This window comes from Crotalus tigris, unplaced genomic scaffold (assembly GCF_016545835.1).
Source record: "Crotalus tigris isolate CLP2741 ecotype Arizona unplaced genomic scaffold, ASM1654583v1 scf7180000018058.1502924, whole genome shotgun sequence".
Classification (NCBI taxonomy): Eukaryota; Metazoa; Chordata; class Lepidosauria; order Squamata; family Viperidae; genus Crotalus; species Crotalus tigris.
This window is the reverse complement of record NW_024096801.1, coordinates 564,445-576,548: the sequence shown is the minus strand read 5'-3', so window position 1 is coordinate 576,548 and position 12,104 is coordinate 564,445. Positions and strand designations below refer to the sequence as shown.

The window sequence follows — 12,104 nt, the reverse complement described above, 5'->3', positions numbered from 1 at the left end:
GTCTTTGAATTACTACCAGTCATTTAGCAAGCTATGACAAATTCAAAAAAAGTTACTCACAACTGTCTTCAAGATTGTGATTGCCACACCACCCCTGGTCTTATGATTGCACTTGGCAACCGGCTCACATTTACAACCAGTTACAGCACATGATCATATTTCCCAATTTTATTTTATTTTATTTTTCTGTTTTCCAGCAAAAAAACACCCATTGGATAATCTGGATTTGTAGTTACAACCACGATTCATTTAACAACCGTGGTGATTCTCTTACTGACCATCATAAAAATGATCATAAAATCAAGTCTAGGCCTTTGTGGTGACTCAATTTATGACAAGTTACAAGCAAAATTCTGGGCTCAACTGTGGTCATAAGCCGAAGAGTACCTATAGAATTAAAATTTTAAAAATACCCAGGAACTAAAGAAAAAATTCCTACACTTCAATTTAGATTAGAAAAGCTATGGCCCTCCAGGCAATGGATAACATTTATGGGACTTGATGGGGGATGGAATTCAACACTCTTTGGAGGGCCACTGATATTCTAGCTGACTCCCACACAGAGAGCCACTATGGCACCAGCACGGATTATTTCTCTATTGCCCAACACTGCCAAGCTAGATTTCCTGTTCAGAAGTACTCCAGACAAACAGAGAGCCAAACCGAAGCAGGAGCTCACACAGGCTTCACTCTGGATGCGAGCCAAGATGTGCTTGGCAGGAACAAGGAAGTCAAGGGTGTAGCGCAGTGCATCGTGTTGGTACGTCCGTTCCAGCACTTCGAAGACCTGGCTCAGAAGAGTGGGGGCCGTGGCTTCGAAAGGAGGGTACAAGGCAGCCAGTGTGCTCTGGACACATTCTTCCACAGGCTCAGGTTCCTGCAAAAACAAAGAATATGCATGGGGAGGGCGTGAGCCTCCAAGAGCCTTTCACCAGCCCATCCAATCCCCTTGAAACTATGCAATGAAACAAAAATGCTAGTTCCTTAACCTAGAATTGCAACTGTTCCCTCCTTGCCCAAGTGCAATGAATGCCCCTCGCAGTTTTGTGGTTTCTGCATAACTCATACCTCGTGATGCTGCCCTAGGACTAAGACTCTTGCCTTCAACCTTTTCTATTTGATGTCCTTTCATTGCCTTGTTCAGCCAATTAAAGGGAAGAGCCAGGTTGTTATGGTTACCTGCAGCAATGAGCAACTGGTCACATTTTATGCCTGGAGGAAGACCACTGCCCCCTAGTGATGTGTCAAAAGGAAAAAGGGCCAGCCAGGAAATTGCTCAGGGCAATGTGCACAGAGACCAGCAGTGTGTAAAAAGAGCAGAGGGCATGAGGGGGCAGCAAGAATGAAAGGGTTTGGGAAAGCGCCAAGGAGTATGGAGAGCGGAGGTTCCATCTGGAATACATTAGCAGCTGTGAGCTCACTCCTTCCGCAGCTCCACCCAGCAAAGGAAATTGGGGGGAGGAGAGAGAGAGACAGAGAGAGAGACTGTAAAAGAAGGAGGGTGCAATAGCAAGAGAAACAGCATTGTGCCTTAAACCTTCCGGAGTACCTACCAAAGAGACACAATCTTTTTTTTTCCCCACAGGCATACCCTGGATTCAAATCTTATGCTGGAAGACACTGTGAGGAAATGACAAGAATTGTGCATCCTTGCTTCCTCTCTGAATCCAGATTAAATAACTTTATTAAATCTTTCCTGATTACTTTTTTGTTTGTGAGCATTCCAAAAGCTGCAGAGTTAGACTGGAGCTTGATGTGGCCATTAGACAAAGGAAATCTTGTTGAACTAAGGGCATGAAAATGCATGGTTGCCTTTTGTAGCAATTATATTTCTAAACCCTCCTTTGAGAGAAGGAAGCAAAACAAGTGTTAATTTTGACTTACTTTGTACCTTTTACTGCTATCTGGTAAAACTGCATGATGGTGAATAGAAGGGGACATTTAGGGTCATTTTGTAACAGCAGTCCTTTCTTTATATCCATTATTTCAACACTTTACCTAATATCCTTCAGCAAGGCTTTTAAAAATTTACAAAAAAATTAAAAGGACCGGTTTATTCTAATAGTAAAACCAGTTTCGCCATTAGGAAATAGTAAGAGCAACTTCAAGCAACTGATTTGATTTTTTTTAAAAAAAATAAACTAATATAAATATTTTTGTTACATATTGTTTTGGGGGAGAAGGAAACACTTGTTATTATTTTGCCATGTTTTTGGAAATAACACAACCACTCTTGAGTAACTAAGCACCCTATTTGTTGAAGGAAGGAAACATCATTATTCTTATATCTTAGGCTGCAAAATGCTAGTGTCCAGCCTTGTATGGGAGACTGGTATACTTTAATACCAGCACTTTCCAGAATAAGAAAGGTTGAACTAAAATTCAGTCTGGATGTCCTTTTATCTATCAGAGATAAATAGAGGCTGCTTAACTTCTGCTTACAGAAGTTACAGGCAGGGATATGCCATATATCAGGGATATACAGAAGTAAAAATATCATTTAGTGGATTGAAGCCAATAATTCAGATATCTGGAAAGCCCAGTAATATTCCTGAAACAAATGCTGTTGTGTTGACCATAAGGGGAAAAAAATTGTAATAAAGCAAAATTTTATCATTAAACCAGTTGAATCTGTACAAACTAGTATGCCAGAGCCAACTCAAGGTTCACAAATCATGAGCAAGCTTTCAAGTTTCCAAGAACTTTTTCATCGGGAAGAGTGATTAAAAAATATTGGAGGTAACAATATGGCCAACATTAAGCCATGTCTGCACATGAAGGTATTTAATGGAGTCTGAGAATAATTATTTTTGACATGGCTTAAACATCAGCTACAAGATGAAGAATCTGAGAATTTGCACAGTACAGGTAGTCCCAACTTACAACCACAACTGGGACCAGTTAAATGAATCATGCGGCCATTGAGTCATCTGAAAAGGTTGCAAATGGCAATCACAAGTGACCCAGGGATGCTGCAATCTTCATAAATACATGCTAGTTGCCAAGCTCCCAAATTTTGATCATGTGTCTGTGGGGATGCTGCGAGAGTTGTTAAGAGCAAGGACCATCAAATTCACTTTTTCCAACGCCCCTGTAACTTCAAACAATGGCTAAACAAATGGTTGTAAGTCAAGGACTAGATGTATTTTGTCAACTCTGAATTGCTGTTCCCAATCCGACAGCTCAGTTCTTGATATAGAAAGCTCTTGAGCAGCGGTTCTCAACCTGTGGGCCGCGACCCCTTTGGGGGTCACCTAAGACCATTGGAAAACACATATTTCCGATAGTCTTAGGAACCAAGACACTGCTCCTCTATCTCCTTGCCCTCCTCTTCCTCCTCCCCTTCTTCCTCCTGCTGCCCCACAGGTGGCTCGGGCGGGCGCTGGGACAAGAGGGATGCCTGGGGGGGAGCAGCTGGGCTGGCGGAGAGGCTGGCAGGGGCCGCACGGCACCAGTCCCCACCGCAGCTCCATCGGATGGGCGGAGAGCGAGGGTGGGCAATGCGGTCCTGGCGGCTGCTTCCTGACCCTCCTCTTCTTCTCCCTCCTGGTGCCCCGGGGAGGCTCGGCGGGCGCTGGGGCAAGAGGGGTACCTGAGGGGAGCAACCGGGCTGGTGGAGGGGCTGGCAGGGGCCGCGCAGAACCAGCCCCCACCGTGGCTCCATCAGATGGGCAGAGAGCGAGGCCGGGCAGTGCGGAGTCCCAGCTGGGGCGGCGGCGGCAGTTTCTTTGCCCTCCTCCTCTCCTTCTACATCGACGGGCGGAGAGCGAGGGCGGGCAGCGTGGAGTCCCGGCGGGGGCGGCGGTTGGGCCAGGGGCAGCGAGGACCCCTCACGATGCACCCGTGCCGCCGCTATCAGAGCCACTGCCTCCCGTCCTGCTCCCCCTCCCCGTTCGGCAGAGGATGCGGTGGAGTCCCGGTGGGGGCGGCGGTTGGGCCAGGGGAAAGAGGAAAGAGAGACCGTTTTGATATCTAAAATGAAGATAACATTGCATAGATCTTTGTTTACCTTTATTTTATATATACACACAAACACAGATACATACATACATGTATGCATACATACATACATACATTAAACGTAAAAAAGGATATATGCAGTGTTATCTTCATTTTAGATATCAAAAGGGTTTTGCAGCTCCCAAGTGGCTCTTTGAGTGTTTTGGGTTGACTACCCCTGTCCTAAGGGAGGCTGCGCTGCTTCGCAGCCCTTTCTGTGGAGGAGGCTGAACTAAGCTCTGCCGGCGCTGTCGCCCTCTTGGCGCTCTCTCTCTCTCTCTCTCTCTCTCCCTTCCTCCCTCTCCCTCCCTGCCTGGGCGCAGAGCCGCCTTTCTGCCCCCCTCCCTGGCCAGCTGGATGGGGGGTTGGGGGTCACCACAACATGAGGAACTATATTAAAGGGTCGCAGCATTAGGAAGGTTGAGAACCACTGCTCTTGAGGAACCTTCTGCCATTTCAGAATGTTTAACTGGAAGGCAAGGCAATACTCCAGCGTTTTTTATATGCAAAACAGGTGTTCTGCCATGGGAGGGAGGGGAGAAAGGAAGCTCTTTCCCTAAGAGCCCTCCCCCTCCCCCCCACATGTGTGCAGGCAAGTGATCCTCTTCCCACAAGGAAGTTCAAAGTCAAGAACCTGGTTGCTTTTCTGGGATTCTCCTTCCCCTAACTGAAACTTGAGTTGAAAGCCAAACTATTCTGTAAAAAGATGGAGGGCACAAAGGTCCCAAATTCCACCACCCCAGACCAAGGCACACACAAACTTCTCTCTTTTGCCACTTTCTGGCAAAGGGGAAGGAAAACAGAGACTTGCAGTCAGCCAAGCTTGAGTTTTATATCCTTGACAGGAAGAGGCAATTCCCCTCCCCTTCAGACCCAGACACTGGCAGGAAGAGTGGGGAGGCCCCTTCTTGGCTCTGGGTCCTGGAGGGTGTGCAAGGCAGACAGATCCATGAGAAGCGTGGCTGATGGAAACACAGACAAATCTTCCCTAAGCATTACTGCCAATATTCAGCCCCCCGTTCACTCACACACAGAGAAACAGATGCTCTGTATTTCCATCTACTCTCACCAGTGGTTATTCCCCAAGTGAATATCTTGGCAGGCAAAAGATACTACCTCTGCGGAGGAGAAAAGTTCTGTGAAACCCAAAGATGTGCAGGATTAAATTGTTGGTGGGGGTAGAGGTGGGGGAGGGAAGAGATTAGGACTAAGCATGCTCAGTAGCAGGCCGTATATCATATGGCAGATCTCACCGGAAAGCCATGCTCAAAGGAGTTTTCTTTTTATATCCTGGAGAAAGTTTTGGAGGGGGAAGACTACAGGTGATTTTCTGTACATATTAAACAGATTTAATTGATTAATTGAATATCTATGCTGCCTTTCTTTCAAGAGCTCAGACAGCATTCATTTTTCCTTATAGCAACCCTAAGAGGTAGTTTGGGCTAAGAGTGTTTCTGACCCCCAAGTTGCCCAATGAACTTCCACCCCGGAGGATGGTGGATGAGAACTTGGCTTTCTCTGATCTTACTCAGAGAAATAACCCTCTATACCGCACTTTGTTTTTAAATCCTTTTTATTAGTGCAAGATAGTGTCATTATAGCACTAACTTTTAATGACACAAGAGCCTGCCTGCCTTCCTGGAGAAAAGTTTTGGGCCGCTACCAAATACAAAATGAAATGCTTGATTTAAAAAAAACAAAAAAACAAAAAACCTTTTGCCGAAAGCAACTGTCTTATTTTAGAATAATTATGTTGGAATCATGGCCACACACAGACATATATATTTCTATCAGTATGATTATTAATATAAGTCAAACTAGCTTCTCCACACATGCCTGTAACACAAGGACTGATTTGAAGTCATAATCTTTAGCCTACAAGCTTGATTCCTACTTGTTGGAGATTGTTCAAAGACATTTTATTGTTTGAAATGAAAGACAAAAAGACATTCTCCTCAGTCCCCATATAGACATTCTTTGATGGCCATCCTGGGAGGCAGTTTTATCTAAGAGAAAAACAATCACTTGAGTTTGCACAATGTATTTACCCATGCTGAACTTATCCATGGTTTGCTCACCAATTCAAAGGACCGGATTTCCATAACATGCCTGTCTGGAAAGTAATCACACAGATTGTCATTGCACAATCTGCTAGGGTAAACTATGGTTGCTTTGTATTTATATAGCTCAGTGTGCTATGCAGAGCCACAAAATGCTCCAAAGCAAACCAACGTGTTTTTAAACTAGTTCTCTAATTTATAATCCAACACAACTTAAGACATTACAATGCAATGTCTCTTACACTGGCAAAAGGTAGTGGCATAGCTACAGCTAACCATTTGGCACTTAACAATTGTATGGCATTTGCGGTCTTCCAAATGTCACTGAAATGTATCTATTGAAATATTAAAGGATGCTGTTCAATAACTTCTGGATAGTCACCGGTTCCCAACAGCAATAGCACTTAGACTTATATACCACTTCACAGTGCTTTACAACCCTCTCTAAGCGGTTTACAGAGTCAGCATATTGCCCTCAACAAACTGGGTCCTCATTTTACTGACCTCGGGAGGATGGAAGGGTGAGTCAACTTTGTCCTTTTCTAATAATGATTTCAAGACATCAGGGTAACCTTTCCCATAACTATGAAAGTTACCAATTGCCACTGGACTATTACTCGTCTCTGTATACAGGTAGTTCTTACCGTATGACCATTTGTTTATTGACCATTCAAAGTTACAATGCTGCTGAAGAAACTTATGACAAATCCCTGTACTTAAAACTATCACATCATTGTCACAGTCATGTGATCAAAATTCAGGCACTAGACAATCAGCCTATATTTATGACAGTCTTGGGGGGGGTCACATGATTGCCTTTGCGATCTTTCTAAGCAGCTCCCAAAAGCAAAGTCAATGGGGAAAGTGGGATTCGCTTAACAACTGAGGCAAAAAAGGTCATAAAAGCAGGTGCAGCTCACTTAACAACCACCTGGCTTAGCAAGGGGAGTTGCTCTCCCAATTGTGGTCATAAATCAAGGATTACCAGCAACCAATTTCGGGAAACACTACTAGATTAAAAGGGGGAGGGTACATCTTTAGTGTGGTTCCCAGAATATTCAAAGACATTACCTCAACAGCCTTCACAACTAACCCTTTCAATTATTATTCCCATGACACATAAGCAGGAGAGGCTGAGAGAAAACCTCTTAATTAGAATGTCTTGCTAGTGAACTTGGTTGAATGATAGGCATATTATCCTTCACCACTTTACCTCCTCACTCAATGACTTCACACAGTGTGTTCATTTGAACTGATGAAAAATCATGTACATAACCATTAAAAAATTGCACTGCTGGTTTGCTAAAGAAACATAGAGATTACTTCAAATTTGCAAAGTTTACTTGGGGTTGTTGTTTTTTTAAAGAAAATACCCAAGACCCAGGTCCAAAACACATGTACTTAAAAAGAAGAATTTCATGTCCACAAATTGATTACAGAACTGAATTCTGTTTAGCTTCCTTCCACACACACACAAAATGTGTTTCTGATTATTTCCAACTTTGTTCACTGTAGTTTAAAGTACGGGGAGTCAATTTTGTTTCTGCAAATCAGAAATTCTTCTTGATCTCAACTCTCTCAGAGGTCCACCCATTTCTCAAACTTAATGCCATTTCAAACAGTAACAATTTTCAATGGAGGCAAGGCATTGTAAACTTTCCTGGATGGTGCAAAGCTGCTCAAAGCGCGATGATTCTTCAATTCTCAGATCATCTCTTGCTCACTTCTTCTTAAATATGAACAGTAACCATGAGCTTTTCTAAGAACTGTGTGGTTTAATCAGATCAGGATTTTACATCTGCACTTTGTTCTTAAAAGCAATCAGATCTTAAGCCCAGAGAATGACACTAGAGAGCAAGCGAGCATCTTATTCTTTATTTTTATTACTACCAAAAAATTTTTATCTTTCATTTGACTTAAAAGTTGCAAACTATTCTTTTTATAAATCAGACTAGAGCTGATTTAGCTTCCTAGCCTGACTTTTGGGAACAACTTTCTTCTTACTCATAAATACTGGCTGTCGTTCTAAACAGAAATTATTTAAATTGCTTATCTCCATTGGCCTGGAACTCAAAAAATACTGTAGGTTGTCAGCCAGATGCCCAGGTAAAAACAATTCTTTTCCACTCTTACGAATGCTAGAAGTATTGCTGGTCAATCGTATCTGATATTATGAATTTGCTGTGTAAATGTTTCGCAGAATGCAATAAATTTTATAAATCTAAAATCATTTTCATTTTTAATTATTAATATATTCTTATTAAAAGAATATCCCCAATGAAGAGTTCCTTTGTTATAAATGCAACAGGATGTTATTTTCTCTTTAAATTACTCTTTATTTCCATATATATCTCTGGCTCACTCATCTTTGGAAAGCCTCAACTTAAACTTAAATATTGTTGGGGTATTCACGCACCATTGGTTATCATGATTACACTTCTGCAAATGTTTACATACCCAGGAGTGGTTTCCATGGTGAAAAAGAAACCTTGAAAAATTATCTATAAACTGCCCTTGTTGAAAAATTGTAGTGCTTTTTCTTTAGTAAATATTCACAATAAATTCTATCTCTTAGATACTTCGGGTTGCCACCATAATGGCCGAAATATGCACAAAATTATTGGAAATTCTTTTATATCTGGCCAAATATAGAGTGGATTCATGCATTATACTAAGCCATAATACATTTTGTTTAGTTTGGGCTTAGCATTCTGGATAAACTCTGTCCCTGTGGTTTGCAAAACAGGCATGCTTCACTATATCATGGTATAACAATCCAGTGATTGTGTTTATGCGACAAGCTAATAACATTTTAGCTAAATATGTGTTAACCCAGATTATTTATTAGTTTACTCAGTGTTGTCTTTCCTGACTTGAAATAGCATTCTCAAACCTCAGGTATACACATTGCTTTTTCTATTTGTTGTCCTCTGCTCCTTTTCACCTTGGTTGCAACTTGGCCTTTCCTTCCTTCAAGACTTATGCTCAGCCATAAGTTATGATTTTGTTTTTTTTGACTCCTCAAGCATTGAAACAAGGTGCAGTCCTGTAAAGAGTCTATGAGGACAGCCTAATCACACAAGTCACAATATCGGTAGCTTTGCTTTTAGTGTGCCTAGCTAACCAAAAAGAATCTGGCTAATAGGACCAAACTAGATGCTCCACCAAACATGTGAAAGAAAACTTCAAGAGTTAGGCAACTTGGTCTATGCATATTGGGGTGAAGGTAGTACAAATTGGAGACAAAGCAGAGTGAAGACATACTTGATCCATTTCCGACCAGCCATTTCTGTGTTCTAGCTCTTTCTCCCCAAAATATTTTCTTTCCCATCACTATTAGGCCCCCAAGATTATCTCACCCATGCACTTCAGTTCCCAGAATTAGGAAAACAGCTGGTGGGGATCTGTAATAAAAAAGTACCAAAAGAGAGGGAAGAAAAAATGTTTCTGTTTTGCTTCCAATGTATTCATTTGAGATAATTTATGTCACTTCCAAAGATTTATTCATCCTTTTTTAAAAAATACTGAATGAACACTAATTCTACCTCCAGATCAATTTTCTTGTAATTTTTTTCAAAAGGACTTCAGTTTCCCCTGGATCATACAATTTTATCTACATCCTGAAAGGCTTAAAACTATTCTGATTAAACCACCCAACTTTAGTTCAATTAAAAGAATAGCCTGATCAAGATTCAGTGGTGAGATCATCTCTCTCCTAAAATCCACCTTTTCAGATGCTTGATTTACCCCACTCTTCCAAAACAGAAAAGTATTTTTCTTCATGAGTGTAATCAATAAACTTAAGGATGCTGTTAAGGGACAGGGGAGGAAAACACAAAGCCAAATGAAAAACAAAGCAAAGCTCAGCATTAAATCAAATCAGACAACATGGTGTTTAAAGGGGGAGAAACAAGCTCAAGATCCATGAGCTCACTGCCATGGTCTCAGGCCAGTCATTATCTTTCAGCTCAATCTACCTCACAGGGTTGTTGTTGGAGGAGATAAAACTAAGAAAAACCTTAAAGCATGGAACCTTGAGCTTCCAAAGTAGAGGCAGAATGTAAAAGCAACAGGCAAATAATTAATAAATATAGGTTATAGCAGATTTCATCTGATATTAAAGATGCAGAAACACAAAGAGATATTGCTTGCTAATCATCAGTGTGAAGAAAAAGCTTCAAACCAGCTCAAAATTATACTTCTGTATTCCATGTTAATTAATCCACGGTAATTTCTAATTCCCTATTAAGAACTACAAGACCGTCCGGGCTTCATCTTTTCATTCATATAAGCATGCTCTGCGGGGAAAGGGGGGGGGAATCCATTTCTTTGATTATTTTGATGAAAGAGCAGAATCGCTACATCCGCTTGAGCCAGTTCCAGCACTAGCCCTTACTTACGATTAAACATAGTTAATTAACCTTCGGCGGTACATTGCCTCAAGATAATAACTCCCTCCGATTCCCTCTGGAGTTAATGGTTTCTTACAACAGCCGAGCCTAGAACACCCGCCCCGCGTCTCCATTCCGCACCAACGTCTCATAGCTCTTGTCCAGCGCTCGTGTCAGTCCTTGAAGGTGACCAGGCGGAATTCCTTTCCCATATCTGCCCTCCCCACAACAAGGCATCACAATGCCCACACCTCTTTGCGATCGCCAGCAAGCCGTGTTACCTCCGCCCGCGCCGCCCCCCCCCCCAACAACCGGCGTTCCCCTCTGCCCGGGAAAATCGCGCAAAAACTCAAGCTCACCATGGCGCAGGCAGGCGGACGCACAGACGGGACGGACTCGCCTGATCTGTGGCTGCCGCCTCCAGTCGAGATTTCGCACGTTGCGTCCCCCTCCCCGCCTCGGCCTGCTAGCCCAGCCTGGAGCCACCCCCTGGCAAAAATCCCGGCCCCCGACTCCGCGTCTGCCTGCAGCTGCAGTCCCCGCCGGAGCCCGGGCAAGGGCACGTGGAGACGCGACTGCGGCAGCAGCACTAAGTCAATGGGGAAAGGAGAGGAGGGGGAAATCAGACTCGAACGTCGCCTCTGCTCTCCGCCTCCTATAAGTACCCTTGAGAGCAGAGCCGCGAGTCCTTCGAGAAGATCTCAGCTCGGTTGGGAACCGCCACTCCAGACGGTTCACTCGGCGCTTCACATTGCGTCGGAGGTAATAAGGGGGAGTGCCTCTGAGCTTGTGCGGAGCGCATTTCTCTCGAATCAGAGAAAGCGATGGTCCACGCTGTGTTTGGCAAGCAAGGTTAAAAGACCTGCGTCACGCCAGGCGGATTACATTCGGGCAATTTTTTGAAACCCAAACTTAACTGTATTTGTTTTCTTTGTGAAAGAAATTTTAAAAAAATGTTTTAAGTAAATTATATCTTTGGAGAGTCAGTGTGGTGCAGTAGTGAGAGGATGGAATTTGGAGTGGAGACCAAATCCACAACTTGTTGCAGCCAGTGGCTGGGCTCTCACAACAATTTAACCTGGTTACTTAATTCATTTTGTGGGTTTCTGCAATGAATCGTGACTTAACTCAAGCCAAACCCAACCTGAGTAATGAAAACACCCGAAGTGCACACATATAGCTTCTCTAAAGCAGCAGCCAGGCCTTCATATCAACTGGTTATGAGCAAAACCCTGAGGACAAACTATGATTCAGTTGTTGGAGGCTTAGTGTGTTGTGTAAACCCACTGGTTTCTAAACTACTATTGTTAAGATGTGTGATATGAACCATTTTTTTGGTGAATCTCAACAAAACCATGATTTAGATTTTGTGTAACAAAACCAACATCTCTCACTCTAATCTACTATACTTTGCAAAGATGTTAGAACGATATAGTGGGGAGCAGAACATGGACTCTGCATTTAGTTCTTAGGACAGTGATGGCAAACCTTTTAGAGACCAAGTGCCCAAACTGCAACCCAAAACCCACTTATGCATCTTCGGGTGCCAGGTGGATGTGGCCATTGGGTGGGTGTGGCCCACTGGGTGGGCGTGGCTACAGTGGGAACTGTAGACTGGGTGGAATTAAAAAGTTCTATCAATTCCAACTTTGCA

At 43.0% G+C, this 12,104-nt stretch overlaps 1 protein-coding gene across 4 annotated transcripts in view; it reads right to left on the bottom strand.

Annotated features, from left to right (window-relative positions):
- The window catches only part of ARHGEF40 (Rho guanine nucleotide exchange factor 40), a 41,848-nt gene extending 30,739 nt beyond the window's left edge, over positions 1–11,109 (bottom strand). For all 4 annotated transcript variants that reach the window (XM_039347291.1, XM_039347290.1, XM_039347293.1 and 1 more), the window contains exons 1-2: positions 10,810–11,109; positions 680–877 (exon numbers count right to left, since the gene is read on the bottom strand). In XM_039347291.1, coding sequence (XP_039203225.1) covers positions 680–877; positions 10,810–10,812 — 201 coding nt within the window. In that variant the 5' untranslated portion in view covers positions 10,813–11,109. The remainder of the gene's footprint in view (positions 1–679; positions 878–10,809) is intronic.
- Positions 11,110–12,104: the final 995 nt, after the last annotated feature.